General features: G+C 63.3%; 1 protein-coding gene across 3 annotated transcripts; it reads right to left on the bottom strand.

Moving 5' to 3' along the window:
• On the bottom strand, nt 1-26,095 carry Neurl1b (neuralized E3 ubiquitin protein ligase 1B). 3 transcript variants are annotated; one of them, XM_047556003.1, is made up of 6 exons: nt 25,929-26,095; nt 10,668-10,983; nt 10,438-10,544; nt 2,635-3,342; nt 854-976; nt 1-532 (listed from the first exon to the last, which is right to left on the bottom strand). In XM_047556003.1, the coding sequence occupies exons 1-6, from the start codon at nt 25,957-25,959 to the stop codon at nt 288-290; spliced, it is 1,530 nt and encodes a 509-aa protein (XP_047411959.1). In that variant the 5' UTR covers nt 25,960-26,095; the 3' UTR covers nt 1-287. The 3 variants fall into 3 exon arrangements, with proteins under 3 accessions (XP_047411959.1, XP_047411958.1, XP_047411960.1); XM_047556002.1 differs by having other exon boundaries at nt 10,438-10,983; XM_047556004.1 differs by lacking the exon at nt 2,635-3,342 and having other exon boundaries at nt 10,438-10,983.
• Between the last annotated feature and the right edge of the window lie 1,766 nt (nt 26,096-27,861).

Below are 27,861 nucleotides of genomic sequence, written 5' to 3'. Positions count from 1 at the left end.
CATCCATCCCCAGAAAGAAGCATTGCACAGTCAGAGGGCGCCGCTTCCCGGCTGAAAGCTCTGCCAGGCAGTTCCTGAGCTCGCTCTTGGGACGGCCTTTGCAGGCAAAGCACTTCTGAGCTGGAAGCAACGCCCGCCTGTCCTGGCTGGGACCCCCGGGCCTCCGCGCCCTGCCCGCCGCCGGAGAGTGCAGGCGAGAGTGGGCTGCTGCCCTCAGACTCTGTGGCCCTGGGGGCTGCCCAGCCCAGTGGGGCTGCCGGAAGGTGACGCGCTGGCCAGGGCTGGCGCTAGGGCCTGTAGATCTTGATGACGTCCTTGATGGGCCGCCGGCAGATGGGGCAGCAGGCCCGGCTCTGCCGCTTGAGCCGCAGGCCACAGCCGTGACACAGGCACATGTGTCCACACGTGTAGATGACCGTGTCCACCTCGCCGTCGAAGCACACCGTGCACTCGCCGTTCCTGCTGCCCACCAGCTCAGGCGGGGAGAGCCCTGGGGACACCGGGGGACTCAGCGGGGAGCTGGGGGCCGTCACTGCCGAAGGGGAGCACAGGACACCTGTCAGCCATGGGGCCGGCTCGCCAGGCAAGCCCGGGCAGCGCTTCCGGGCAGAGCCGCAGGGAACCCCCAGGAAGCCCCCTGGGCTTGGAGTCTGGATTTGGCCCCTGTTCCTCCCCTTCCGTCCCACCAAGCGTCAAGAGGAAGGGCTGCCAGCATCGCCCTCCGGTCACTGTATCTCCAGGGTCTGCCCCTCCCCAGGGAGCCCGGCAGGGGCAGGAGCGGGTGCAGAGAGGCAGCACCTGCTCAGCCCGAGGCCCAGGAGCCAGGCCGCCCTGCTGGAGTCTGTGTCCTTACCCAGGGACGACTCTGACGAGGAGGACTGGTTGACACTGAAGGTCACGTCTGAATCACTGTCGTCCTGGGAGCCGCTGAAGGACCCTGAGGGAGTCGTGGTCGCAGGGCTGGACTGCAGGGTACCTGAGACCCAAAGAGCCCGCATGAGGGGTGGCAGGAGGTGGGATCCGCCTGACACGTCTAACGCAACGAGGGCTGTTCCCAGGGTCCTGCTGAGGACCGCGAGCACACACGTGTGAGGACATCTGCCTCCATCCCACGGATTTCAGAAACAGCCCTGGGTGTCCTCTGGGCACTACGACACCCTCGCACACGTCCAGGTCAGGCCAGTAGGAGCTTCTGCTCCGTGATCCCAGTGGCCTCCAGGGCAGGGCTGGTAAATCAAGGCAGGCGCCTGGGGCCGATCCCGGGACTCACTACAGCTGCTGGGTACAGGGCGTGTCCACTGGGAGGTGAGTCTGCACCGCTGGACCCACCGAGGCCAGGGCCGGACTGAGTGAAGCCAACGAGGGGTGGAGCAGGATCCTGATGACCCGCTTGCCACCAGATCCAGCTCTTCCCTCAGCCACCTAAGTGCCCCCAGGCTTCGAGGGGCGCGTGCCCCTCCCCTTCCGCTGAGGACACCTGCAGGGGGGTTTGCGGCCTGCAGTTACCAGGGCCCTGACTTCCTCCCACACTCGCTGCAGATAAGGCAGCAGGCTACTCCCTGGGCTGCGGAGAGCTCCCTTCCCTCTCGTGACGAGAGAAGGGCAGAGAGTGCCGGGCCCCAGTTCTCCGTGGGGCAGGTTCCCGGCTGCCGGAGTCTGCCGGCCACTCAAGGCTCCTCCGATACCCCGGAGGTCCTGGGGTGGGGCGAGGATTCCAAGCTGAGTTTTTGCAAAGTCTTAGCAGGAACCTGGGCAACTCATCTCAGGCCGAAGTGATGTCTGATGCTCCTCAGAAAAAAAATGACCCAACAATCACCCCAACAAATAGCCCACCCCTCCCCCTCCCTCATCCAGACGCCAGCGTTACTATTGCAACAGTTCAACGCGCTGTACGGGCCCAGCCGGCATGGGTCACACAGGTGCAGCTCCCTACACAGAAGGACTGAGGCTCGGCAGAGCTGGACATTTGTCCAACACCTTCACGGCTGACCTGCAAGGTGGCTCTGGGTCTACTGCTTAATTTCTCTGGGCTTCAACTCTCTGTCTTGGGGTAACGATACCAACTTCACAGGGTGGTCAGGAGAATAATGAAATGCCACTGTTTCTACTGTGCCTTGGCCCTGACTGTGGAACCTGAGAGCCAAGCTGTCCCTGGGCAACCTTCCCTGACCACCACCTCACTCTGCCAAGCTGGAGATGCCCGCTGCTGTCCTGGCGTGAGAGCCCCCTGCGTGGTGGGCCTCCTGTCTTCCTCGGGTGCCGTTCTGCAGCCCGGCCCGCTCGCTGGTTCTTTGTGTCTGAGCATCGCACCAGGAAGCCAGGACCCGTTTGCAAACGAGATCCCTCCAGCCCCGGCTGCACTCTGCGGATGGCGTCCTTGTTCCCTCTTCCGAGTCACTGAGACGAGTTCGTCCCTACACTTACTATGCTGTGTGTTTTTTAAAAACCCTGAAGTGATAAATCGTCAAGGGCAGTAAAACCCGTGCTGGCCGCTTACCGACTGCATACGGCCTGCCCAGCCTGGGACCAGTCACCGACCCAGGTCGGTGGTTTAGGACGCGTGGTCCAGGGACAAGTGGCGCCCCCGGGCCCTCGGTGCCCTCCCCAGCGCGACCCCCCTGGCGGGGCACTCACCGAGCAGGCGCAGCTGGCCGGCGGCGCCGCCGCGCACGGCGAAGAAGGCCCAGAGCGGCTGCGAGGTGTCCACGCACAGCAGGCGGCCGCGCGCGCGCCCATTGACGCCCAGCAGCACGTCGCCGCCGGGCCGCAGCGTGAAGCTGAGCGCGTCGCCGCCGCTGGGCACCGGCCCGGCGCGCGCCACCACCCAGTACTCCTTGCGGTCCAGCAGCGCGTCGGGGTCGGCGGGCAGCTCCGCGGGCCGCAGCGCGCCCGGGTCGCACGAGGTGATACCGAAGGCCAGCGCGCCGGGCGCCGCCAGCCCCGGGCGGCCCACCTCCACCAGCAGGCTCTCGCCCGGCCGCAGCGGGCGCTCCGAGAAGACCAGCGTGCGGCCGCCGTCGGGCCGCGGCGCGCAGGCCACCCTGCGGTCGGCCGAGAGGCTCACGTCGGGCCCGCGCGTCGCGTGGAAGCGCAGGTCGGCCTCCAGCAGCGCCGGCGACGACGCGGGCCGCGGGCGGTCGCGGGGCCCGCACGGGATGGCGGCCGCGGCGTCGGCGGGCGGCGGGCGGCCCAGCGCCAGGTGGCCCAGCTTGGCCACCACCTGGCTGTTCTCCAGCTCGTTGTTGTCGAAGTTGGCCGCGTCGTGGCTGCTGGGTGGCAGGCAGGCGCTGAAGCGGGCCTGGCCCAGGCGCGCCGGCGACAGCGTGTCCGCGAAGGCGCTCTCTGCGGGGACAGAGGGGGTGGTGAGGCCGCCGGCCGCCCGCGGCCCTTCCCTGGCTCCTGCGCTGAAGCCCTGGTTTCCCTGAGGAGCTGCCACCTGCGGATGGTGTCCCTTCCCTGTCCCGTCCTGCCCTTCTTTCCTGCCTCCTACCTTCTCTGCGTCTCTTCCTCCTCCTCCTCTTCCTCCCTCTCGCCTCTCCAACCCTCCTCCTGTTCCCTCCTGTCCACCCTCTTTCCTCTCGCGAACCCTCCTCCTCTGCCCTTTTCTCTCTCTCCCTCTTCCTGTCCTTCCTTCTCCATCTCCTCTAGGGACCTTCATACACTTAGCATTCAGAGGACGTTTGAGCGTCCTGCGTTGTCTGCGTCCCCCACCAGAACACAAGCCCCAATGAAAAGAGCAATCCCCGAATTTGCCGCCTTAGCATGCGACATGGGACAGGCGCTAGTCTGAGCCCCATTGGCTCATCATCTCACTTAATCCTCCCAGCAACCCAGGCTCACTGGGAGGTGCTGAGGCACAGGGGTTAGGGCCCATGAGGAGGGCTGCAGCCGATCCCCTCCACCCGGCCTCCTGGCTCCAGGTCGGGGCTCTGGGACACAAGCTGCCTCTGCGTGAAGGTGGGCCTGGGCCAGGTCTCCCAGACGGAGGAAAGAGTAAGGGCTTCCCAGGAGATGGACCCGTTCTATGGAAGTTTTTTAAAATGTCAGCTATGAAAATATTTTTGAAAAATTTTAATGGCATGAGAAAATGTTCTTGATACATTATAGTTAAATGAAAAAGCAAAATAAACTGTTTTCCACCAGTTCTCAGGGCTGCCCAGTGCCTGGCAAGCAGCTTTCATTATTAATAGTTTACTGAACTATTCACAGACACTGACTGCCACACAGCATGACAAAGCAATCAGGGAAGAAATGTCACTGAGTATATTCTGAAGATCTTTTAGTGATATTGCTAACCATGATAAATAAACAAAAAGTATTTTCTAATACTTTTGAGACCAACCCCTTTAGCAGAGCTTTCCTTACATGTTACCATTCTGTGGTTTGTATCATGGAAAAAGAATTTCTTCCTCTTCAGTTTTCCAAATATACAGCAAAATCATAACAGTGAACATACTCTGACAGGTTCTGTGTGCCCCGGGCCCTGGGGGGAGTCTGATGTGTGTCCCAAATGCCTTCCACTTAAATAGGGTTCACACTTTCTCCCAGAAAATCAGGAGGCCTGCTAATAGGGCCTGAATCTGGCATGCCGGCCGTGGGCTGGCGGTGGCCCGGCGGTGGCCCTGGCTTGAGGTGGTATGATCTCTGCTGCCCTTTCCCCACGGTGGGCTCCTGCCTGGGCTCGGGGGTGTACCTTGACTTAGAGGGTGCCTTCCCATGTTCGCCTGAGGGAAGAAGTGGGATTTCAATTTAGTTCTCCTAAAAAAAGTATATCTGTGTCTGTAGCTATGTCATTTTTATTTATGTGCATAGGAAGCCAAGTTCTGGAAAGAAATATAAGCAAATGTTAATCTAATGTTCTCTCAGGGGTGTGAGCTTTTGGAAGACCTTTCTTTAGATTTTTCTGCATTAGCCATTTTTTTTTTTTACAGTAAACATGTCTATGGCAAATTTTTATCAGAAGAACACCCATATGGTTACTTTTAAAATTTTTGATGATTGAAGTAGGAAAACACCTGTGATGTGACACTAAGTGAACCAGAGAAGATTCAAAGTGGAACACGGATCCGATTCTGATTCTGTGAGAAATGCTCGCAGAAGATGCAGAGGGGAAACAGGAAGGAAATACATGACGCGAGGCCAGCCATCTCCGGGCAAGCTTCCCTTCTTTATGCTTTTCTGATTTTCTCAGCTATATGTCGATCTTCTAATCAGAAAAAAGTACTAAAGAACAAGGCAAGCACTCTCTCTGAAAAGCCGTTTTAGACCAGGGGCTGTTTCTGGGGCCTCCGGGGCCCGCCCCCAGGACCTCCTGCCCCCTTACACTGTCCTCTGCTCTTGGCACCTCTCTGCCTCTGCTCCCCACCCACGCCCCTCCTTCTTGCCCCCCCCCCCGTGGCCCCAATAGGAGGCTGTGCCCCCAGAGCAGCCTCCCTCGAGCACGGCCTGTGTCACAGGTAGCCTCGGGTTCAAGTCCTGCCCTTGGCCCTTCTTGCCTCTGTCACTGCACCTCAGCTCCCTTAGCTGTGGGTGGAGTGGCAGCGGTCACCTCTCTCTGACATCAAGGTGGCAAGACCACGCTCTTAACACGGAGCAAGTGCTCAGGACATTCGGCCCAACCAAACTCTGAAGCACTGGCCACGTGTGGGGGGACAGGGGTGAGCAAACAGGTGTGGCTCCTGGGTCCATGGAGGGCCCATGCAGCGGGAGAGGCAGACTCCTGTGAGGCCATCTTACATTCACAGAAAACTGTGATGAGTGTCACCGAAAGCCACTGTCCCATGTGGCTCTGAGAAGTGGGCACCAAGCAGTTCGGTGAGTCACTCAAGGCCACACAGCCAGAGTGACAGGCTGGGGTTCTCTGAGACTGCACAGGGGACTTGCTCAGAGTGGGACCTGAGGGGCTTCTCTGACAGCTGCCACCCAGAGCCCAGGAGGCGGAGGCTGGTCAAGAGTGGCCAAGCATTCCGGGCACAGGGAACAGCAGTCCTGAAGCACGAGGTCCCAGGAGCTTGGTGTTTGTGAGGTTGGGTCACAGCCTGTGACCGTGCCAAGGTGGGACCTGGTATACGGCGTCCCTCAGAAAAGGCTGCAGCCCCCCACGTCATCTCCATGCATGAAGCTCTGTGCCCGTGGGCACTGTCCCTGGTGGAGGTGGCCCCAGACACGCACAGGGCTGGTGGAGGCCTGGCGCATCCGATCTGCCTTTCCAAGGTGCCTATGGAGAACCTGCACCACAGGGACACCCGGGGGCTCTCCAGCCTCTAACCAGCGACTTCCCAGGCCCTCTGCAGCTGGTGGACACGCACAGCCATTTTCTCCAGCGCCTACCAGACGCGCCCACCCATGCTGCTGATCCCCTCGGTCCCACCGCCACCCTCTGCCACTGTTGGACGGGCGCACTTCACAGAGGGGGCATGAGGCTGTGAGAGGTGAAGAGTCACTCAGGTCTCACAGCCAGGGGTGACGGCAGGGGGACTCCACATGGCTGCGACCCTCGGCTCTCAGAGCTGCCCGGCACCTGGGCTCAGCCTCAGGCCAAGCAGCCTCGTTGGGGTGGCCCTTGAAAGGAAGGGTCCCACAGGCACCCAATGAGCACCGCCCAGGGCCACTGTGCCCAGGCCAGGAACCAGGAGGCCCCCGGAGCTGGGACAGGCCTCCTCCAGGGCCTGGCCGTGGGCCTGGGGTGGAGCCGGCTCTCCCTTTCTCTCTCAGCGACTGTGGCTGGAGGTGGTGCAGAATTCACGTCCCAAGAGAGACCACCTGTGTGAAGACGGGGAGAGGGCGGCAGAGGTGCAGCCGGAGGGGCCCGGCAACGCTGTCCCTGCCTCTCACTCCGGTCACCACCGGTGCAGCGAGGCAAGGACCCCAGGCAGAATGGACACGAGGTGAGGGCAGGAGGGGACTCCTGGGCGTTGGGACGGGCACATCAAGGGGTGATGGCTGCAGCTGGCACCGGGCAGCTGGAGGAGCAGCTGTGGGGTCCAGAGCTCCCTCTGGGCTGCCGGGACGGGCAGGGCAGGTGGAGGGCGGGCTTCAGCTCGGGCTGGGACGTGCACTTGGAAGCTGCCACAGGTGGCATGTGGTTTGTCCCCGAGGGTTCCCGTGTTGAATGCCTGGTCCCCAGTGTGGTGGTGTTAAGAGGTGGCGGGGCTTTTGAGAGCGGGGGTCAGTGTGAGATCGTGGAGGGCGCGGCCCTTCATCCTGCAGTGAGTCAGCTCCCGAGGGAAGGGCAGCCCGATTCCGACGACCTCTGGGTTTCCACCCAGATGGGGTGCCCCAGGGTCTGGCCCACAAGACAGCATTGTCTGCCACGGCTGGACCCTGGCAGGAGGACCCTGGGCAGGACACAACTCCTGCAGGCAGGAACCACCGGAGGCCTAGGAATCCCCTTTGACTTCTGAGACTTAATTTTGGTTCACGTTCTGGGGCGATTAAAGTGCACCCCATCCCATAAGATGAGAGGCATTCCCAGAGCAGGGGTGCCAGGGGGTGCCCGGTTACGTCAGAGTCTCAGACAAACACATTCCCCCCACATGAGTGTGGTCCAAGGACTGCACGGAACATACTTGTACTAAAAATTTGTCATTGTTTATCTTAAATTCAAATTTAACTGGGTGTTTGGTATTTTTATTTGCTAAATTTGACAAAGGTCCACAGATGCTATTTTGGGGTCTTGGTTTCAGGCCTTATCCGGCAGTCTGAGAGGGGTGGGGGGGCAAAGGGTGCCAAGGCCTTTCTGGTCCCCAGTTTCACAGCGAGAATCTCTAAGGAACATGCCACCTTCTCGCTCCTTGTGACACACTGGTGTCCACGGGGCTCCGGACACCGACTGCTCAGCGTGTCCATTTGATGCCCAGACACCACCCTGGGAAAGCAAGTCCACCCAGGGAGCAGGTGATTTCTAAGGTTCTCAGGCTGCTTGGTCTCGCGCCTGAGGGTACCTGGCAGCAGGGGGTACTTGGTGCCCGCCTAGCTTTCTTCCGATTTTGACCCTAACTTTGCCCTGATTACAAATCATTGCTAACAAGAAAGAGAAAAGGCGGGGGCGGGGGCGGAAATCCCATAGGCATGGTCTCCTCACCCAGTGTAACCAAGACTAACCTGTTTTCCCCTGGGAAGGAAACCAGCGTTTATGAGCCTCAATCACATGCCAGAAACTTCCCCTCAATCATCTCTTATAATCTTGGAGAGGAAAATGATTTTATTGCTCTTTCTGATTATAAAAGCCATATGAGCATTTTTTTTAAGGTCAGTGTTAGACAGAAGGAAGTGAAATTCTCCCATGAGCCCGTGACCCAGAGAAGGAATTCCTTCTGATCTCAACTCCCCCATATTTATTTGTGATCACGGTCCTGCAGCACCTGTGCCAGGCTCTTCCTATCAGTTGGGGCCCCTCGGGGACAACCTGCAGATAAGGGACCCGGGCTCATGCGTGCCATGCTGCAGACATGTGGACTCTGCCCTCCCTCCCTCCACGGGGCACAGGCCACTGCGGGGTTCCGTGAAGGCGTCCTGGGTAAGGAAGTGCTTCTGGGCGGTGTTCACCCAGGACTGCACCCAGGGCCCTGAGCATGCTAGGCACGCACTCTTCCACTGAGCTACATCCCCAGGCTTCGGAGACGCAAACAAATGGGGGGACAGTGCCTGTGCCCCCAAGTTCATTCAATCTCGTTGAGTCCTCAAAGGCTGCATCCAGTTCGTTTTTTGGAGATGCTAAGCCACACCAAGGGGCTCGAGTTCCAGTGTGTTACCTGGAAACACAGGCTGTGGGCAGGGAGAGGGGTGCTATGTGACTGCCTCCCTGGCCACAGGACCAAGGAGTTCCGACCCACCGGGTGGTGTGAGCTCTGCATTTTCTGAGTTGAAATACCAAAGGCTTTCATGGCAAAGAGCAGCCAGGCACCCAAGGGGAATGCCCAAGCAAGGCCCCAGCGTGTGGGGGAATTCACAATCTGATCTGCAGAGCCTGGAGTCTAGGCATGTGCTCTTGGCCACATTTCTTAGCTGTTAATTCTTTTCTTTTTGGGGATTGAACTCAAGGATGCTTAACCACTGAGCCAGAGCCCCAGTCTTTTTGTATTTTATTTAGAGACAGGGTCTCACTGAGTCCCTTAGCGCCTCACTAAGTTGCTGAGGCTGGACTTGAACTTGCCATCCTCCTGCCTCAGGCTCCCATGCTGTCATCTCATATAATCCCACCAACAATCCCAGGAGATGATGTCGTCATGAACCCATTTAAGAAGAAAAAAACTAGGGTCCAGAGAGCCTCTGTCACCTGGCCAAGGTCACAAAGCTCCCAATGGGAGAGCCAGGACTAGAACAGAGGCCTCCGAGACTCCCCGGGTCCTGCCTGCTCTTAACCACTCAGAAGTTCTGTTGCCCTCTTTTCCCTCGAGATAGATGCTGAACAACCAGAAACCACCCCAGCAGTCGGTTCTGCAAGCTGCAGATTCCGTACTGTGGATTACTTGGCCACCATGAACTCCTGAGGATGCAGGCAGCAACCGTGGGATGGATCTTAACGCTGCCGAGAGGAGCCCGGTGTGCACTGCTGGCTCCCCGGCAGGAAGTCGAGTCACGGACAAGACTGATCTATGGTCCAAGACAGGGACAGCGCTGCCCCAGGGGAAGGAGGGGCCGACTCAGGGCAGGTGGGACTTTTTGGGCTCAAGGACAGGTCTGTCCAAACCCAGCCACCTTAGATGTGTGCACTGCATCACAGATAAGTTACACGCAGGGCCGTGTCCAGACCCCAGGATTCCTGCTCTCCCTCCACTCCCCAGAGATCAAGGCTGTGAGGTTCCAGAGCAGTCTGTAGGGCCAAGGGCCCAGGTCTCCAAGGGAAAGACTGTAGGACTGGGGAGGGGAACAGGGAGTGGCCGCTTAATGGTTATGGGTGCCCCTTTGGGGCAATCAGATGTCTTGGAATTGGAAACAATGCTTGCTAATTGAAGGTCACTCAACTGTACACTTAAAAATGGTCGCTTTCCTACTACATGACAGTGGACCTGGGTCTGGGCCATCGACTGCTCACTGCCTGCCAGTGTGGTCCTACAGCAATCGTCTCAGGGCGGAAGTGCGTCTGCTGGGTGACTGGATGAAAGATGGAACGAGTGGACGGTCAGCAGGTGTGTGCAGAAGGAATGCGTGAAGAGCAGGAATGAATGCGCACGGAACGCGGGGGCCAGCAAGTGACCGAGGGCAAGAATGGATGAGAACAGAGTGGATGGCTAGAGATGATGGACAGGTGAGCAAGCAAGTCAGAGAGGAGGCAGGGAAGGGACCTGGCCCCCTGGCCCCGCGCCTGGCTCCAGTCCCAGCCCTGGACACGGGGATTCGAGCTCTGCCCAAGCCTGTTTCCTCACCCGTCAGTGGGACGGGGCTGGGGAGGGCGAAGGAGCTGAAGCCGGGTGCGCGCCCCCGCGCGCCACCTACCGAGCAGCTGCACCTCGTCGGTGATGCCGTAGACGTCGATGAGCGCCCAGAGTGGGCCGCCCACGGCCACGCCGCAGTGGAACAGCACGGGCTCGCCGTCGTTGACGCTGTAGAAGACACGGCCGTGGCGGTCAGCCCAGTAGGCCAGCACGGTGTCGCGCAGCGCCAGGTTCTCGGGCAGCGCCTTGGCCCAGTAGCCGGGCCGCGTGACCAGGTCGGGGCAGGCGTACTTGGGGATGTCCTGGGCGCTCATGAGCGACGGGTCGTGCGCGGTGAAGCCGAAGCGCAGCGCGCCGCTCCAGCCCGGGCGCACGGCCACCAGGCGCAGCCGCACCTGCTCGTACAGCCGGATGGGCCGCTGCGTGAAGGTGACGCCGTTGCAGAAGCTGTTGCGCCGCGTGGCCCGGCGCGAGTGGCCGTCCAGCCGCACGTTCTTGCCCTTGGCCTGCGCGTGGAAGCGCGGCGCCTCGCCCAGGACCGCGCGCCGCTCGGGGCCGGGGCCGCAGCACGGCCGGGTGGCCAGCATGCGCGCCGGGGGGCCGGGGTCTGCGGAGAGACGGGATGGGTGTTAGGCCACGGAGAGCCTTCCTCCACCAGGCGGTTCCATTTTAAATGCTGTGTTAGGCGGTCCCTGACCAACTAGAGGGCTCCTGGCTGGACCCGAGGGCCACCACCCTCAATCTCGGCCACAGCTAAGTCAGTTCCACAAGAGGGGCAAACCTCCCTTCGTGTGTGTGTGTGTGTGTGTGTGTGTGTGAAGCACAACCACAGACTGCTGGCTCCAGGGAGCTGATCACGGGCCGTCAGTCGTAGGGCAGAGTGGCTTCCCCATCCACCCACCTCCTTCAGCTCTAGAAGCTTCTCCTGGGGCCTCCTCTGGGCTGTAGCCCAACTCCAAGGACAACAAGAGCCTGGACTCCTGGACAGGAGGGTATCTGGTTGCTTTTCTCTGTGTGATTTTTGTTCAGAAGCAAGTCAGCTGGCCACAGGGAGCTGTATTCTCTTGTGAATCCTGAGACAACCTTGCTCCCAGCGCTCTGGCACTTCCGGGGCGACAATGGCCACCCTGGTGCTGCTCTAGCTTGCTTCCCCATCAGTGAGAGGGGGCATTACTGCCTGCTGTGGTGGCCCCAGTCTGCAGTTCCAGCAGCTCAGGAGGCTAAGGAAGGAGGCTCACAAGTTCAAGGTCAGCCTCAGCAGCTTAGCCATGCCCTAAACAACTTAGTGAGACTCTGTCTCTAAATAAGATGTAGAAAGGGCTGGGGATGTGGCTCAGTGAGTGAGGCACCCCTGGGTACAATGCCTGGTACCAAGAAAAGGGGGGCATTTCTTAATTCACAGGGCTGCTGAAAGGTGGTGCGGATGAAGTCCCTCCATATTACTTGGTACAAAGTACGCGTGCACTAGCACCAATGGCCCGATGGTGTACGGGGTTCCAAAGCAAATTCTTGCCAGGGTTCTGGGACTTTCCCTCCCCTTACACAGAAAATGAAGGCCTTCTTTGTGAGCAGGTGGCTTTTCTGGAATGCATGCCTTTGGGGTTTCCTTTCTAAGGAAATCCTGCTCTGAAGGACCCCGGGGAAACCCGGGTGGTCTCCTTTCAAAGGATCTGGCCACTGATCAGGAAAACAGGTGACCTGCACTGTGTGGGTGTCGAGGGGCCGTTCCTGGGCGGGCGCGGGTGGCGAGCGTGCTGTTCATCTCTGCTGCCCTCTCCCTAGAGCAGCGGAGACCACGTTCAGGGCCAGGTTCTTATAGGTCGCAGGGGGCCCGAAAAAGAATGGGAGAGTGGCAGCCGAGACAGAGGCCGCGGGAGGCACGGTTAGGGGGCCTCAGGGGCTGAGCGGGCGGGTTCGCTTAGCCCTGCACCAGCAGGAGCTCGGGATGGGGGATGGCAGGCCTGCAGGCCACGTTCCCTCCCGGCCCAGGGAGAAGGAAGCCCCGTTGCTGAGGCGGAGCTGGGAGGCTGGGAGGCCCCCTCACACAGAGGCCACTGGCCCAGGGACGACGAGGTCCAGGGTCAAAGTCAGCGTCGCTGAACAGACCCGGAGGAAGGGCTGGTGTGTGCTAGGCACCGAGGATGTCCCCACTCGCCCCGTGGGACACCTTAGGGAGAAGGATGCAGCCCAGGGGAGGGACGGGTGGGCATAACCAGGGGTCCAGGAGAGCCTCCCTGCAGGTGGCGTGTGACCAGAGGCCTAAGGGAGGCCAAAGAGCAGCCACCAGGGCCTGGGGAGGAGCCCTCCAGGCAGGGGGAGGTGTGTGCCAAGGCCTCAAGGGGGCTGTGCTGGTGGCCAGGCAGGCGGCAGAGCAGAGGTGAGGCCAGAGCGGGCCGCGCTGGGAGGGAGTGGGCGCCTGGCGGCACTGTTTTTCCTTCTTTTTTGGGGGTACCAGGGATTGAACCCAGGGGCTCTCAACCACTGGGCCGCATCCCAGCCCCTTTATTTTATTTAGAGACAGGGTCTCACTGAGTTGCTTAGGGCCTCGCTAAGTTGCTGAGGCTGACTGAACTCTCCATCCTCCTGCCTCGGCCTCCCAAGCTGCTGGCATCCCATGCCCGGGCCGCTGGGCCTGGCCATTCTTCTTCACCGCTGTCCCCGCTAATGAGAGGAAGCACTGAAGGTCCAGAGCGGGGACCCGACGTGACTGCCTAGGCCCCCAAGTGTAGAGCGGGTTCTTGGGCAGCAGGTGGGCAGGGAGGCCGGGGGCTCCCGCAGGCAAGTGGACCATTCTAAGGCGGGACGAGGTGGCGGGCAGGGGGCGGGCTGTTGCTGTGAAGGTAGCAGAGATGTGGAGGTTGCCATTCAAAACAGTCTGCTTGATCTGGATGTTTAAATTACAGTCAGTAAATAAAACAGTAAGGACGGCCTTGTGGTGCTGACACGCCCTTGAGGGGAAAGCCAGGTGGGTGAGGAGGGTCAGGGGTGGCAGGGGAGGGCAGGGGACAGCAGGGGAGGGCAGAGGGTGGCAGGGGGTGGCAGGGAGGGCAGGGGACAGCAGGGGAGGGCAGAGGGTGGCAGGGGGTGGCAGGGAGGGCAGGGGACAGCAGGGGAGGGCAGAGGGTGGCAGGGGTGGAGGGGAGGGCAGGGGACAGCAGGGGTGGAGTGGAGGGCAGGGGTGGGTCTGGGAGACCAGGAGCTTCATTTCCTCTGCCCAGCAAAGGCCTGGCACCCTGCGGGCACTGGGAAATGCCAGCTGCTGCCCGGTGGTGGTCAGGGCTGGCGTGACTGGAAGCCACTCCCCCAGCGAGCCCTGGTGGGTGGGGCCCTGGGCCAACCACAGGAGGGACTGCCCAGGCTCCAGGTCCCCCGGGGTCAGGAAGAGCCCTTCTCTGGAGGGGCCTCCCTGCTAAAGGGAGGCTGGTCGGAGGCCACTTCTGCTCAGGAGGGAAAGGCCAGGGCTGGCCAGTGTCCCCCAGGCCTCGGCCTCACGGAGGGTCCCGTTTCCTGTCTGCGCCTGAGCCGTGGGGGCACTAGATGCTCCGCCTGCCCAGCGCCGCCCCTCCTTTCAGGCACAACGTCCAGCGAGGCAGGGGTAACTTTGCAGAAACTGTAGTGTGACCTGGGCCTGGCCAGTCCGGTGACGGCAGACCCTCAGCCCAGGAGCCTCTGGCTTAGAGGCAGGTGAGCCAAGGGTGTGTGACGGACGAGAGTCACCGTGCATTCAGGTGACTCCCAAGGGCCACACACTCTGGACAAGCACTTCCTCACTTAATCCCTGTAGTAACCCTACAGGGGATGACGGTGATCATCCTCATCATGTAGACCAAGAAATGGGAGTTTCAGAGAGGTTGAGTCACTTGCCCAAGGTCACACAGCTGGCTTAGCTAAGGACAGAGCCGGGTAGTCCTAATGGTTTGTAGGACTCCCAGGACTGTCTTCCTCCCTCTTTCTGCCCTTCGTGATGCCTGACCTGCATCACGCAGGTTGCCCCGGAAACAGGAGAGGTCCAAGGGCTGGGCAGAGGCTGCCCAGGGAGGCCCTTCACCACTGGGCAGGCCTGCCTGGCCCTGGTCCCTCGGCCCCTCACCCAACCTCCCTGCAGGCCACACAGGTCCTGGCCTCAGGGTGGCGCCAGTCTCCCCACAGCGCCAGCTGGCTATGTGGTGCCCGCGGGGCAGATGCAGGGCACCTGGGGCATCAGCATCTGGGGCAACGGGCCTGGAGGGGACCCGGGACTCTCCAGGGCTGGAGGGTGGGCTGTGTGCCCAGCCAGTGCTGGAAGGTGCACAGGGGCACCCAGGGCCAGGGTGGGGAAGCTGGGATTATGGGGAGGGCCAGGGGACGTGGTGGACGTGGCAGGTGCCCACGGCTGGGCAGCCACTTTGCAGGGGTGAGGGCCAGTGCCGCGGACGCCCCGGTAGGGCCCTGGATGCCAAACCACGGGGCTCAGCGTGGGCAAGAGGGGCGGCAGCAGGGCCTCCAGAAGGTCCAGGCCAGGCCAGGCCAGGGAGGGGCAGACCCCCGCCTCAGGAGAAGACGGGGGACAACACCAGGCAGGTGGCGGTCCCCAGCGGCCACGGGCAGGGGCAGTGTAGACGGCCAGGCCTGCGTCCTCCACGGCCTTGCACCAGCCACGGCTTCTGGCTGTGGCGTCCTCCAGGGCCAGCGGGCCAAGGTCCCCTCCCTGCCAGGTGCTGCAGGGAGGCCCCCGTCACAGCAGAGAGCCACACCCTGCCGCCCAGGCCGGGCTCCCGCCTCCCTCCCGTCGCCGCCTGCGCTCCAGGCCGGGCTTGCCATCGAGGAGCCTCGCAGAGGTCCCTGACCAGCAGGCAGGTGACCTCAACCACCCGGGTGGCCAAGGGACGTTCCCCGCCAAGCCCACCGTGTGGCCAGGCGCCACAGCGGCGGAGACTGACGGCAGACCGCCCGGCTTCGGGAGGGAGGAGGACTCTCCGCCCGCTGGGGCCAGAGCTGCGGGATGAACACCCAGGACGCCCGCGGCCCACGTGCCCATCGCCGACCCAGAGGTCCAAATAAAAGCGCGCCGAGCGCCCTCCCGGCCGGGCCCTCCCGCCGTCGCCGGGTTCAGGGAAGGCGGTCCCACGAGGAACTGCAGCTGGGCCCAGGGTCATCCAGGGGCGGAGGCGTCCCCAGGAAGCCTGACCTGCATCACGCAGGTTGCCACGGAAACAGGACACCCGCGACAGAGCGCAGAAGACCGGTCTCCCCACCGGCACCACCACAAGGATGGCGGTCGGTCAACTCAGTCCTGGTCCCGCGGGAGTCGCGGCCGCCAGCCGGGAACCAGGCCGGGGACTGGGAACAGGCTGGGGAAGGGGTCACCCCGCTCCAGCTCCACCCGGGCAGGTGCCCTCGCTTAGTCAAAGGGACGGTCCCCTGGCCCCAGGGGCCCGGGTGGGTGGTGGGGCGGCCGTGGGTGTGGGGAGGGGCTGCCAGGCCGGCCCTGCCAGGTGGTCCTGAAGGCGTGTCACCAGGACAGCTTGGGCTCGGGGCTGCGCTCAGCTGCTGCGAGGTGGGGGCCTCGAGAAGCCACCGCCCGCCCAAAGCTGCACCTTCCCATCTCCGGGTGCAGCGAGGCCTCACGGCCGTCTCAGGCTGCGCCCGGGACCCTGGCACCGTCCACGTCCAGTGACCATCCCTTCCCTTGGCCAACATGGGAGCAGCGCGTGACCCCACCTCCATCTCTCCAGGGTCCTTCGTGTCTAGATTTCACTTTGAGAGGACCAAGCCCTAAACCTGGGGTGTTGCGTACGTGCTGCGGGATCTCGAGGCGCGCGCTTAACTTCTCTGGGTCTCACGCCAACCTGGAAGACTGGTGAGGGTCACCTCCACCCTCAGGATCACTGTGAGGCTGATGCGGGGCCGACCCGTCAGGTATAAAGGGGGCAGCACGCAGCTGCTCATTAAACTCCGGTCCCTTCCTTCAACCACCCCGCCCAGGAACGGCCGTTCTCGGGTCGGAGATGCCTGGCGGGGGGCTGGGGAGACACCCCGAAAGGCTTCTCCAGTGGGAGTTCTTGACCTCGGCCAGACGCCCCCAAGCCCTGGTTGCCCCCGCCGCGGTCCAAGGGAAGGCCCATCTCAAGTCGCCCCAGCTGCCACCTGGGTAGCCCCGTGCCGAGGTCCACGCTGGTCCGCAGCCCGCCCTTCCTCCCATGTGGGCGAGCCGGGGAGGCGCTGCTGCCAGGAAGCAGAGCGCGGCTCCCCTGGCCGGCCCCAGGCCTCCCGTGAGTGGCCGGCCCTCGCCTGGCTGAGGTTTCCAGCAGACCGACCCCTGCAGAGGGAACTGGCAGCTGGGCGGACCCCTCTGCCTCTGCTGCGCAGTGTCCCTGGCCAGAGTTCTCTGCGTTCCCACTGTGCGCACGCAGGCCAGCCCGCCTGCCTTCCCGAGGCCTGCGGAGCGCTGCGTCCCTCCTCCCTGTGCCCCTCCCCAGGGCAGCTGGGCATGGTCTTTGGCGTGAGGCGGGTGGGGGCGTCGTGGGCCTGGTCAGGAGCCAAGAGGGCCCACGGCCTAGAGCTCAACTGCAGGGCTTCCTGGGCCCGGGGGCAGCCGTCCTCGGGCTGTAGACCTGGCCTGGGAGGCCCGTGGCTCCAGCGACATCTGTCCATCCAGAGCAGCTGGGCAGCAGGGGGCAGGGCGTGCGTGTGGTGTATTCCAGAGGAAACCAACGGCCAGGCCTCCCGCCGCGCCGCGAGGGTGAGGAAGAGGGTGTCCCCGCGGCAGGAGGCCCTTCCTGGGCGGGCTCGCAGTGGGCTAGAGAGAACAACTAGCCCGCCCTCACCTCTGCCCACGGGCACAGTGACGCGGGCTCGCTGGGACTTTGTTCTCTGCCCCAGAGGCCAGGTCGCCAGCACCGGGTGGAAGAGGGCCAGCCCACACTGGAACTCCCCGCTGGCCTTGGCAAACAAAGCCTGTCAACGGCTGTCAACAGGAGGCCCGGGGGAGGTCGCTGGAGGTCACCCGCGTGGGGCTGCAGCGAGGGAAGCCCTGAGGACCAGGCCCAGTCGGCGGCACTCTTGCTGGATGGGGGGACTGGGGCCCCTGTCGCCCCTCCACACTGCCCCTCCACGAGGCTTGGCTGGGGCCGGGATTCCCAGGCCAGCGGTGCCCTTTGCAGCCCCGGCCCAGACCTCTGTCTGATCAGGGAACCCAGGGATCTCAGCCTCAGGGGCACCAGCTGCCAGGCTGGGGGCGGGTGCCATGAGTGGTGGTAGGAGCGTGCCCATCGCTTCCTCCTGCCTCTGACACTTACGGCTCCCTGGTGCCAGGGCCGTGCCTGCTGCAAGGGGCATGTGCCAAGGAGTTACACTGGGTCCTTGCCCCTAGAGCCCAGGCAGGGTGGTGGGAACAGACACACCAGTGGGGACAGCACAGGGGACAGAGGAACTGCTCAGCAGACTGAGGAAGACGGGCTGGGAGGGGGACGGGAGTGCACTTGGGGCAGGGCAGACAGGCAGGAGCAGGGACGATGGAGCTGAATCAGGGCTGCATCACAAAGGGTCTTAAAGACCAGGTTGCGGAGGTTAGAGTGCTCAGGAAGGCTCTGGGGGCCTCTGAAGGGCCTAACGCTGGGAGGAAACCCCTGTGGATCCAGCTCTCTGAAAATGAGGTTCAAACCACGGGCCTTCCTTTCTTCCCCGCCTGTCAAGATGATCCAGCGCGGCCAGAGCGAGCAAAGCATTCCAGGTTTGGAACGTCATTTCCAACGGCTGGCACGGTCCTGCCCTGGCCCTGCCCTGGGCACCTGCTTCTCCTCCAGGCGGCCCTGGCAGCTGCCTGCTGATAAGCTGGCTGCATCTGCCAGGCTGCCGGCTTCCCTTGTCCTTGCCTGGGGACCCCGGCCTGTGTGGGGCCCGGAGCCCTGCCCGGGACCTCGGCCCAGGTGACAACCTGCGGCCCCGTGGGGAGCCGGGGCTTCTGGGGTGAGAGGTGCAGGCTGGAGAGGGCAGGAGGACGTGCCCCCGAGCCCCAGGGCTGCGAGGCTGCTGGCGGTCCCTGGGACGCCCGCCTGCAGGAGGTGAAGCACAGCGAGGCCCAGCAGCCCGGTTACCTTCTGGCCAGGGGGCGGCGGTGCCCGCTGGCCTGGGAGGAAGCGGTGGGGGCAGGCGGTGGGCGTCATCCATCAGCTTGTCTAGAGACGCTCAGAGGCCACCGTCGCGGAGCTTGGGAGGAACAATAAGCCAAGCGTCTAAAAAAGGAAAGCGGGTGACTGATTCTGGGGGATGGAGTCGCATGGGTGCCTGGCGTCCCTGAAGCCTGGACACGAAGTGGAGGGGCGTGTGGGGGGGCAGACCCGCAGGAGGCCGTGGCCCCCTGTTCTTTGGGCGCATGAGAACAGCAGTCAGCACGTCTGCCTGCTGCCCAGCACGCCGCCCATAGAAGTGAGGATCAGAGAGGCCCGGAGAGCTGCCTGAGGCTGCACAGCAGGAGCTGGGGGAGCTGGCTCCCGGGCTAGGACAGAGAAGGCTACGGTGGGAAGCAGGAAAGGCCTGTGGCAGGGAGGGAATGGAACGAGGGCCAGGCACACAGTAGGCCAGCTCATGTCTGCTACGTCTGCTCTGTGGCCCTGCAGTCCCCTGGGAAGTGACTTGGCTGAGTCTTCTCGGCTCTCCCCACCATGCCGGGCTTTCTCCAAACACCAGAAGGGCGGCGAGCATGGGTGTGGAGTGAGGGGCCTGCTGCCGTCCAGAGGTGAGCGGGAGAGCCGGTAACCGGCGCCCCACAGGCCGGACCTGCCGTGACCCGGGCGCACTGGGGCCTGCGAACCCACTTCACAGAAGAGGACCTTGGGCCCAGGGAGGAAGAGGGCTGGCCCAGGGCCAGGGCGCAGGCAGACGGCAGGGAGCGCGACGCCATGGGTGTCCCGCAGCTTCCCTGGACCCCCCTCAGGGCCGCGAGGGCAGCACAGCAGGACGGTTGGGTCCTCATTCCCGCCCCCGCCCCGTCCCCATCAGCTCTGGGAGCACAGGTTCCTGGCCTCTAAGGAAGGAGGGGGACAGCCGCTCACGCAGTTCCCACCTGTGCTGGATCCAGATGGCCCCGTGAGGCAGGGAAGTGCCACCATTATCTCATTTCAGGACGAGGGAAGGGAGGGCTCAGAGAGGGAAAGCAGCTTGCCCAGGATCACACAGCCCAGAGATGGTAGGGCTGAGACTGGCCCTCAGGAAGCCTCCAAAGCCAGCGCTTTCCTCCGCCTCTCCTGGGGCTCTAGCCAAGGCCTGATCTGCCTCTGCTCTGGGTCCCTTGCCCTGGTCCTCGGTGCCCTGGTCCACCACATGGGAGAGGGACGAGCTGGCGAGAGCCTTCAGGTCCTGGGAGCAGAAGCCCTGGTGCCTCTCTGGCATCACGTTCTGCGCCAACTTCCGGACACGGAAACCCCACTCTGCCATCTCCTGCCCTTGACCGGCCGGAACCTTGAGGGAAGGAAGCTGCCCAAGGACTGAAGGTCTCTGCGCCGCAGTGGAAAGTTACCCAGCAGACCCGGCTTCAGAGCCGCCAGGACGGAGTGTGTCCACCAGCTCGTAAATCCGTCATCCTCGGGGCACAGGGGGAGAAACACCCCAAGAGCTGTCACCGTGGTCCAGAGGAGGCCCCCAGCAGAGCCCCGGGCATCCCGCCCGTGCAGCGCCCGGCCCCCGCCACCCCAGGCCACTCGCTGGGGATCCCACCAGCCAGGACCCAGGCCGGGCGGCCCTGGGTGCCAGCACAGGACTCCAAGGAGGAGGAGCGGGGGCTGGGGCTGCCCTGCTGGCCACAGCTCAGTCCCAGCTGCTGAGGCAGGAGATCGGGAGAAGCCAGGCCCCTGGCCCCACCGTCCTTGCCTCTGTGTCCTCACCTCTAAGAGGGACCTGACCCCTCACCATGGGGAGGCAGGAGGGCCGCGCAGCGAAGGACTGGGGGTCTCGGCAGAGGAGCCCAGAGGCACCGCCCACAAGACCCCAGGTCAAGAGGCCCCCAACAACCCCAGGGACGCGTGGGCCAAGCCCAGCCCAGCCGAACACCAGGGCCCCTCCTGCGACAGACGCCCCCCAGTTAGGGGTCCTTCCTTGGCTGAACCGGAGTCCACCTCCACGCGAGGCCCCGCTTCCCGTGTCTGCGTGCCGCCTGTCCCTACAGAGCCTGCAAGCAGCCCATGGCCTCCGGCGGGCCCCAGGCCGTGTCCCCGGGGATTCCTGGCTCCCTTGGGGGTGACATTTCGGCCCTCCCTGACCCACCTGGCAGGGCGCTGGCCATCTGCACACCTGGGGGAGACTCAGAGGGTCCTATCGCCAGATCCTGGGCCAGGGTCACCATGCCATGCCCAGAGGGGTCACGAGAGACAGCCAAGCACAGACAGGGAGCAAACCGGAAGTCAACCTGCCAGGATCTATGACGCCCAGATTCCTACCGAACACCTCGAAGGCTTCAGGGCGAGGGGGACGCGCCTCCCAGCTCCCTCCAGCGGGAACCACGAGGGACTGCTGGGCTTTGTGCCCCTGGGTAGGTTACTTGCCCTCTCTGTGCTTCTGTTTCACCAGTTAGATGGCCGGAGGGTAAGCAGCTACCTCAGAGGGCCCATCCTGAGGGCTGAGTGTGGCACCTGCCTAGGACCGTGTCTGGCAGGGACACGGCTGTGGGACAAGTTCCCGGTTATCACTGCTCTGCTGTGTCCCTCAGGAGCGCCTGAGCCTGGGCTGCTCACCCAGGAAGACGCGGTCCTCATGGGCGCTCGAGGGACGCTTCTCCACCAGATGCCGCGTAGCTGAGAGGGCCACCTTGCCCGCGTTCTGCAGAGTGGAGACCCCCAGGCCAGGTCGCCTGACTACTAAGGGGCAGCAGGACACTGCCCCTTTCTCAGGAAGAGGACCGGGCCTCGCCCTGCCCGCGTGGCAGATGACAGGGCCTGCAGAAGGCACCGTGGGGCAGGGGCTTCTGGCCGCGTGGGTGCTGCTGTGAGCACAGGTGCCTGGGTGCCAGTTCGGCGCCCAGGTTCCTTAAAGTCGGCGGGCAAGGCTGGAGGGCACCTGTCAGCCAGTACTGTCCAGGGCCCCGGGGGCGGGGCTGAGGCCTCCTTCTCCGGTGGCAAGACAGCGGCGACAAGCCCGTCCTGCCCGCCGTCCAGAGGTGCCGGCCCTGTTCTATTCAAGCCGCGGCCGCTGACTAAGGGACGACCCCTGCTTCCTGCTGTCCTTGGAGGAACCGGGGCTGGGGTCCCTCCCGGGAGGGGGCAGGGCTGAGACCGGAGCCCAGGCCCAGCAGCTGCATTTGGGCCCAGGCTGCCCTCCCGCCACGGCACCGGCCGAGAAGCAGCTCCCACTGACGCACCGCGCCGGCTGGCCGTGGAGAAAACCCTTGCACCCGAGCCACTCAGCACTTCCCTCCACGCCACCGAGACACCTCCTACCGCTGGTCGTCACCCCCAGCGGGGAGACTTGCAAGTGACCGAGCTGCCCTGGGGGCAGGGCCTGCGCTTCCCCGGATGTGGCCCACGGAGTGCCCCATCCCGCGAGTGCACTGTGTCTTCCAGGGGCGGCCAGCAGCTGCCCATGCCACCCCGGCCAGCACCCCTAGTGGCCACAGGGTGACAAACCACAGAAGACCCCAGAGCTGGTAGAAGAAGACCTCAGGAGGGACAGGCGGATGCTCAGCTGGACTTCCCTTCAGACCCTGCTCCCCAGAAGGCCTTCCCTGAGTCCTGCGGCAGGGACGGGAGGACAGCCCTCCTTCCCCGGGCTGCAGACGGCACGGGACCCCTGCAGGGACAGAGCCAGTCCCTCTTCCACCTGCGGGTCCCACACGCCACCCCCACGCCCACCTCAGCACCCTCTCAGGGTCACAGGCGCCTTGGCCGCTCAGGCCCCTGACCGTGTGGTGACAGCCGGGTGGGTTCGAGGGCTGTTCCAGGAAACCAGGGGCTGCTGGGCCCTGGCAGCGTCACCGCCCGCTCAGAGAGAGCCACGGTCCCAGCCCAGAGAAAGGGCTGGGCAAGGTGTCTGGGCAGCTCGAGCGTGCCAGCCTCGGGGTGCAGCTGCACCTGGCCGTCTAAACCAGGAAGTCGGTGCCCCTCATTCCAGGGCACGGAGGATGGAGAGTGTGGGCACGGCCCCAGCCCCACAGGGCGGCAGAGGGCAGGCCAGCAGCCTCCCTCAGCCCAAGGGCCCAGGGCGCCGGCCACAGAGCTGACGGAGGAGGTGGTGCCTAATGGCCATGCCCAACTCGCATTTGGATGTAGCCCTTCTCCAACCAGAAGGCTCAGTGAGCCCCCCAGGCACCGGACAGGGGTGGGAAGGTGCTGGCAGAGGAAGGGGAAGGGGCTCCCGGCAGCCGCGCCTCCAGCCCTTACACCCCGGCCTCCCCGACAGGCCCCGGGTGAAGGCTGAAGGGGCGGCAGGGCCAGACCTGTCTTCTGGTTCTCGCGTTGCCACTGCCCGTGTGACCTGGGGCCCAGCTCCGTGCCACGGCCTCCTCGTCTGTGGGCTGGGGGACGGCCACTCCTCGTTCTGCGGTAGTGGGCAGCCTAAGAGCTGAGCAGATTCCAGGTCCGGGCGGACCCCTGCACACTGCACGCAGGGCGTGTGTCTGAATGTGGCACTGCTCTCTGCCTCCCTGCCGTCCGTCACAAAGGGACTTCCCTTTCTTTGGCATTTCCTCCTCACGCACGGCAGCACACGGCGTGCGTGGTGGGATGCCCAGTAAATGTCATCTAAACTGCGGGTTGGAAGGACACTGCATGTCCCAGAAGAACGCAGGACTTTGGAGGTAAATGAAGCTAGATGCCAATCCTGCCTTGCCAGTTGTGTGGGTTTGGACAGGTCGTTTTATCTCTGAGCCTTGATCTCTCATCCACAAAACGGGGACGATAAACCTACACTGCAGGGCTGTCGGAGAATGAAAGTCACTCATTCATTCAACATCTACTTACTGAACACCTACTATGTCCTGGCCCCAGCTCCAGGACCTCAACACACCTTGGTGGACAAAACAGTCCAAAATCTACCTGGGGAGATGGACAATGAGCAGCGAGTCACCCCACAGACAGCACGTCACATGGTGACACACACTAAGAACCGTAAAGCTGAGTGGTGGGGGGGGCGGCGACAGGCCAGCACAGAGGCAGGACCCACACCTGCAGGGAGCAATGGGGAGCTGCGCGCAGGTCTGGGGGAAGAATGTTCCAGAAGAGGGATGGGCAACTGCAGGAGCCTTAAGGAGACGTGTGCTTGGCGTGCAAATGAAGCCAAATATGCAGGAAGGCTGGCATGGGATCCAGGTGCTCGGCAAATGCCAGCTCTCTATTTCGAGTCCCACAGAACCAACCCCACGCATGTGTCCTTCCCTGAGAAGGAAGCACAGGCTTCTCCAGGGCAAGACTGAGCAAGTGCTCCTCGGTGGAAGGCGCAGGCAGCAGCCGAGGCCCCCGAGGCTCTGCCTGTGCAGGCTCCGGGCTCTGGGGCAGGCCGGCAGGGGTAGGAGATGATCCCGGCAGGGGCTGTCCCCGAGAACCCAGGAGAGCATGGCGATAGTGCAGGGTGGCCACCTGAACGCGCAGACACCTGAGGTGTCCAGGAGGCAGAGCGCGGGCTGTCAGGAGAGGCTTCCCGGAAAAGCAGCCCCCTGAGCTGGACTGTGGATGGTGAGCTAGACCAGAAGGGCTATCCCAGGCATGGGGGCCTCACCTGCCGAGCACAGAGGCACCCAAATAGTGTGACGCATGCAAGAGACTAGTTATAGATCTGAGAACAAGACACAGACCTTCAGAGTCTTGGCACCTGCCACTTCACGTGGTTCAGGAATCCCAGGTCTGTCCCCTCATACTCCGCGAAAGCCTCAAGTCCCACAGGAGAATAGAAATCTCCACTTGAACCCTGTATGAGTACCCAACCCCGAACCCAGCCACCGAGCACACCTGGCACGGTGTGGCGGGAGGGGTGGGGGTGCTGACTTCACAGGTCTCCAGCGGTATGCGGCCGCTCAGTGTGTCCGTCCATTTGCTTGCTCCAAGGCTGACCCACAAGTGGCAAATGACTTATTCACTAGAACAGCATCGACGTTTCTTAAGAAACTGCATGAAAGGGCCCCAGCACCAGTGCCTCTGCCCAGGGCCTGTGGTTAGGAGGACCTCAGCTGCTCTCTGCTAGTACCCTCATGCCTGCGGAAGGAGTGTGCGTGGGGGGGCTCCCTGTCCCTGGAAGAGCATGCGCAGAGGAAACAGGCCAGCAAGTGGCTGGGGTTCCTCCTCTGCTGCTGACCCGCTGGTGCCTCCACTTCTCCAAGAACTGGAAGGTTCCTGGGCAGTTGCCTGGAAGTTGCCCGAAGGCTAGCTCCATCTCAGAGGAGTTAGCTCCACTTCCATAAGCCGGCCTCCCGACCTGGGGGCTCAGCCCCTCCATTTCTATCCCCTCCAAGGAAGATACATTGTTCTCTGATAGCTGCCCCTAAGGGCCAAAAGGGAGGGCTCAAGGGCAAAGTCCGAGCAGAGGTGGGGAGGCGGGTTCTTCTCCTGACCCAGGGCTGACTTCCTCACTGAGTGAGCCTAGGTACCCTGGCTGCCCACCTGCGCCCTCCACCGCCCACACAGCCTCGTCTTTTCCCGAAGGATGCTATAAATGCCCAGCTTTAAGCCCAAAGACTTCTGAAGACAGAGGCTTGGGGGAGGGCAGACAGATAACCGGCCCCACCCAGATTCTCCCCCGCCTGTGTGACCCAGGGGAGTCATTTCTCCTCGGAGCTTCGATTTTTTTCATTTGTGCAGTTGGGGTGCACGTCTCTATGGTGAAGTTTATCTGCATACCGTGCTCAGGTCTGCAAAGTGCTGATACAGAGCCTCCCGGGGCCGCAGATCTGTTCCCCACAATTACCAGGCTTTTACCGATAAGGTCCCCTCTGCCATTGCCCCCTCCAGATCCCCTTACTCTGGTCCGGAAAATTCTAGGGTGGTTCTAACTAGGGGGCGACGCGCTCTACAGCAGCGACTCCCATGGGGCTGAAGAGCCCCCAGTTGAGCGGACACCAGAGGGTGGCGCAGCCGGGGCGCGCGTGGGAGCGCGGCCGAGGCAAAGCGGCATGTGCGCGGGGGCGCTGGCCGTCTGCAAACTGAGGGACCCTCGCGCACACCTCCCCCACTCTCAGCAGCTGCGGTCTCTGCACAGCCCGCGGCTTCTGGCCGTCGGAAGCCGGGGCGAGCCGGGCTCCAGATCCACCCCCCACCCCCGGTCGCCCCAGGCTCCTTCATCAGCGCCCTCGGGCTGGAACAAAGGCGAGGGGGAGCGCGACATCGCCACAGCGGCCCTTTCGCGCATCTGGCCCAAGCCGGGGAGAACGAGGACGGGGGTCCCCAAGGTAACCAGGACGCGGTGCCCGCTCTCCCGGAGCGCGAAGCCCAGCCTCTGGGCGCGCGCGCAGAGCCGGGCTCCGGGGGGCGCCGGAGACCCAGCTCGATGCGCGCCGAGGGCTCCGAGGGGCGCGGGGTGGCTCCCCGGGAGTCACCCAGTGGGTGCCCGGGGGAGAGAAGCCCGGCGCCCGCCTCCCGGGCAGGGCTCCCGGCGTACCTGGCAAGGTCCTGTGCACCGTGTTGCCCATCGCGGCTCCGGGGCGAGGTCGGCGGCTGCGCGCTCGCGCCGAGGCTACTCCCGCGGCGGGTCGGGGGCCGGGCCTGGGGCCGGGCTCCAGGGCATCGCGCTGCACCCGCGAACCGGTGGCGGCAGCTGGGCGGGCGCCGGAGGGCGGCGGCGGCGGCGGCGGCGGCGGGAGGAGGAGGCGGAGCCACCGGCCCGGGCCCGCGGCCCCGCCCCCGCCGCCCCCGCCACCCCCGCGCAGGGCGGGGCCGCGGCCGCCGCGTCTTTTGAAAGTTTGCACCCGCGGCGGGAGAGGCGCGCGGAGCCGCCGGCCCAGGCCGGGAAGGCGCGCGGGGCAGCCGAGCGCCCGCGGGCGCCAGGGTCGTGGGTCTGCTGCCCTTTCCCATGTGTGCCAGCGCCTCGAGAAGCCTACTGTGCGCCTCCTCCAGCCAGGCCCGGCCCCGGGGAGCGCCGCGCGGAGTGCTGGAATTGGGTGGGTGGGGAGGGCGGGGACTCCTCGCCTGGGATGGTGCCAAAGGCTTGAAGGCGGGCCAGGTCGGGTTGGGGACTTTCCTATTCCCTAGGCCACAAGGCCAGCCGTGGGAGAAGCCTAGGCGGTGACCAACGATCGGGAGGAGGGAACCCATGTGCAGTAATTCACTCAGTCACTCGTTCATTAAAATATTTACCGAGCACGTCCTATGTGCCCAGTGCCAAGCTGGGCCCTGTAGATACAGAGGGTGGACAGGGTTGCTAGTGGCGAGGACAGAAATGACAAGCAATTAAGATCCTTAACACAGTGGCCCAAGCGAGAAGGAACATAGAGCAAAACGGAGTAATGAGGCTGCACTGTTTGGGCGGGTGGGGAGAACCTGGGGGCACTAAGCTCCATCTGGTCCCAGGAACTGCTCGTGGGAAGAGGCCAGGGCTCCGGCAGAGGAGGCGACAGGATTCCTCCCCTGTCGTCCACTCACTCACCCCACGGTCTTCGCGGAGTCCCTCTGTGCCGGCCCTTGCCCCTCCCCCCACCCTCACAGAGGGAAACACAAGCAGGGAGACTGGGTTGGGAGGTGCAGCCGCCTGTCCAAGATGAGCCAGTTGCAGACCGGCGGGTTTTGGTGTTTGGGTGCTCACTCTAGTTTCCAGCGCTTGCCTCCCTGAAGCCCTTGTGAGAAGTCATTGCCTCCACCTCACAGGTAGGGAAGTTGAGGCTCTGGAGTGCCAGAGACCTGGCAGCAGGTAGGAGGTTGTGCCCGCCGGCGTTGGGCTGTGAATGAAGGGCCGGGGCAGGAGAGAGGCCCTGCTTTGGCTGCTCTGGTGCCTCTGCCCGTGGCACAGGACCCATGCCAGAGCACTCCTTCCAGGCTGCCGAGAGCCTCCAGCTCCGGAAGCCACGCCCAGACGCTTGGTGGTTCTGAACAGAGGTGGCCTGCTGTGGAGTACTCATACAGGGGCTCTTGGTCACTGAGTTTTAACCCCAGATTTCTGGCTGGGGAAGGGACAGGAGCGCCCTGCAGTCCTTGTGAGTTGCAGCTGCAGAGGTGGGGACCTCACAGGGACTCAGGTGGATTTCCCTAGCTGGAGCCTTGCAAAGCAGAGGGACCTGGCAATGGCAGCAAGTGGCCAAGCTGTGCAGGCCACTGTGCTCACCCTGGCCCAGGTGCCCGACCGTCCTCTCGGGTGGAGACCCTGTGTCCCGTGGGTGCCTGGCACGCTGATTGGAAAGGACCGCGGTTTAGACTCTAGATCCCTCTGAGCGAGACTAGCTCTGGAGACAGATGTTCCTCCATCCTGGTGACGCTGGTGTCAAAACCACGTAGAAAGGACTCGAGTCCAGTTGTTTCCTGAAGCTGGGAAGTAGACAAAGGCAATCTTCCCAAGTTAGCATTTTATACCAGAGCCGTTTAGTATGGAGCTCTGGTTCGGC

Source organism: Sciurus carolinensis, chromosome 6 (genome assembly GCF_902686445.1).
Source record: "Sciurus carolinensis chromosome 6, mSciCar1.2, whole genome shotgun sequence".
Classification (NCBI taxonomy): domain Eukaryota; kingdom Metazoa; phylum Chordata; class Mammalia; order Rodentia; family Sciuridae; genus Sciurus; species Sciurus carolinensis.
The sequence above is the reverse complement of the archived record's forward strand: the minus strand, read 5'-3'. Positions and strand labels throughout refer to the sequence as shown.

What these genes read in the sequence shown, in the direction of transcription:
- Neurl1b (XM_047556002.1), bottom strand. Translation starts at nt 25,959, where the DNA reads ATGGGCAACACGGTGCACAGGACCTTGCCAG. An exon ending in CGACGAGGTGCAGCTGCTCG is followed by an intron (nt 3,343 to 10,437) that starts GTAGGTGGCGCG and finishes CTGTCCCCGCAG; the next exon opens with AGAGCGCCTTCGCGGACACG. An exon ending in CTCGTCAGAGTCGTCCCTGG is followed by an intron (nt 533 to 853) that starts GTAAGGACACAG and finishes CCCCTTCGGCAG; the next exon opens with TGACGGCCCCCAGCTCCCCG.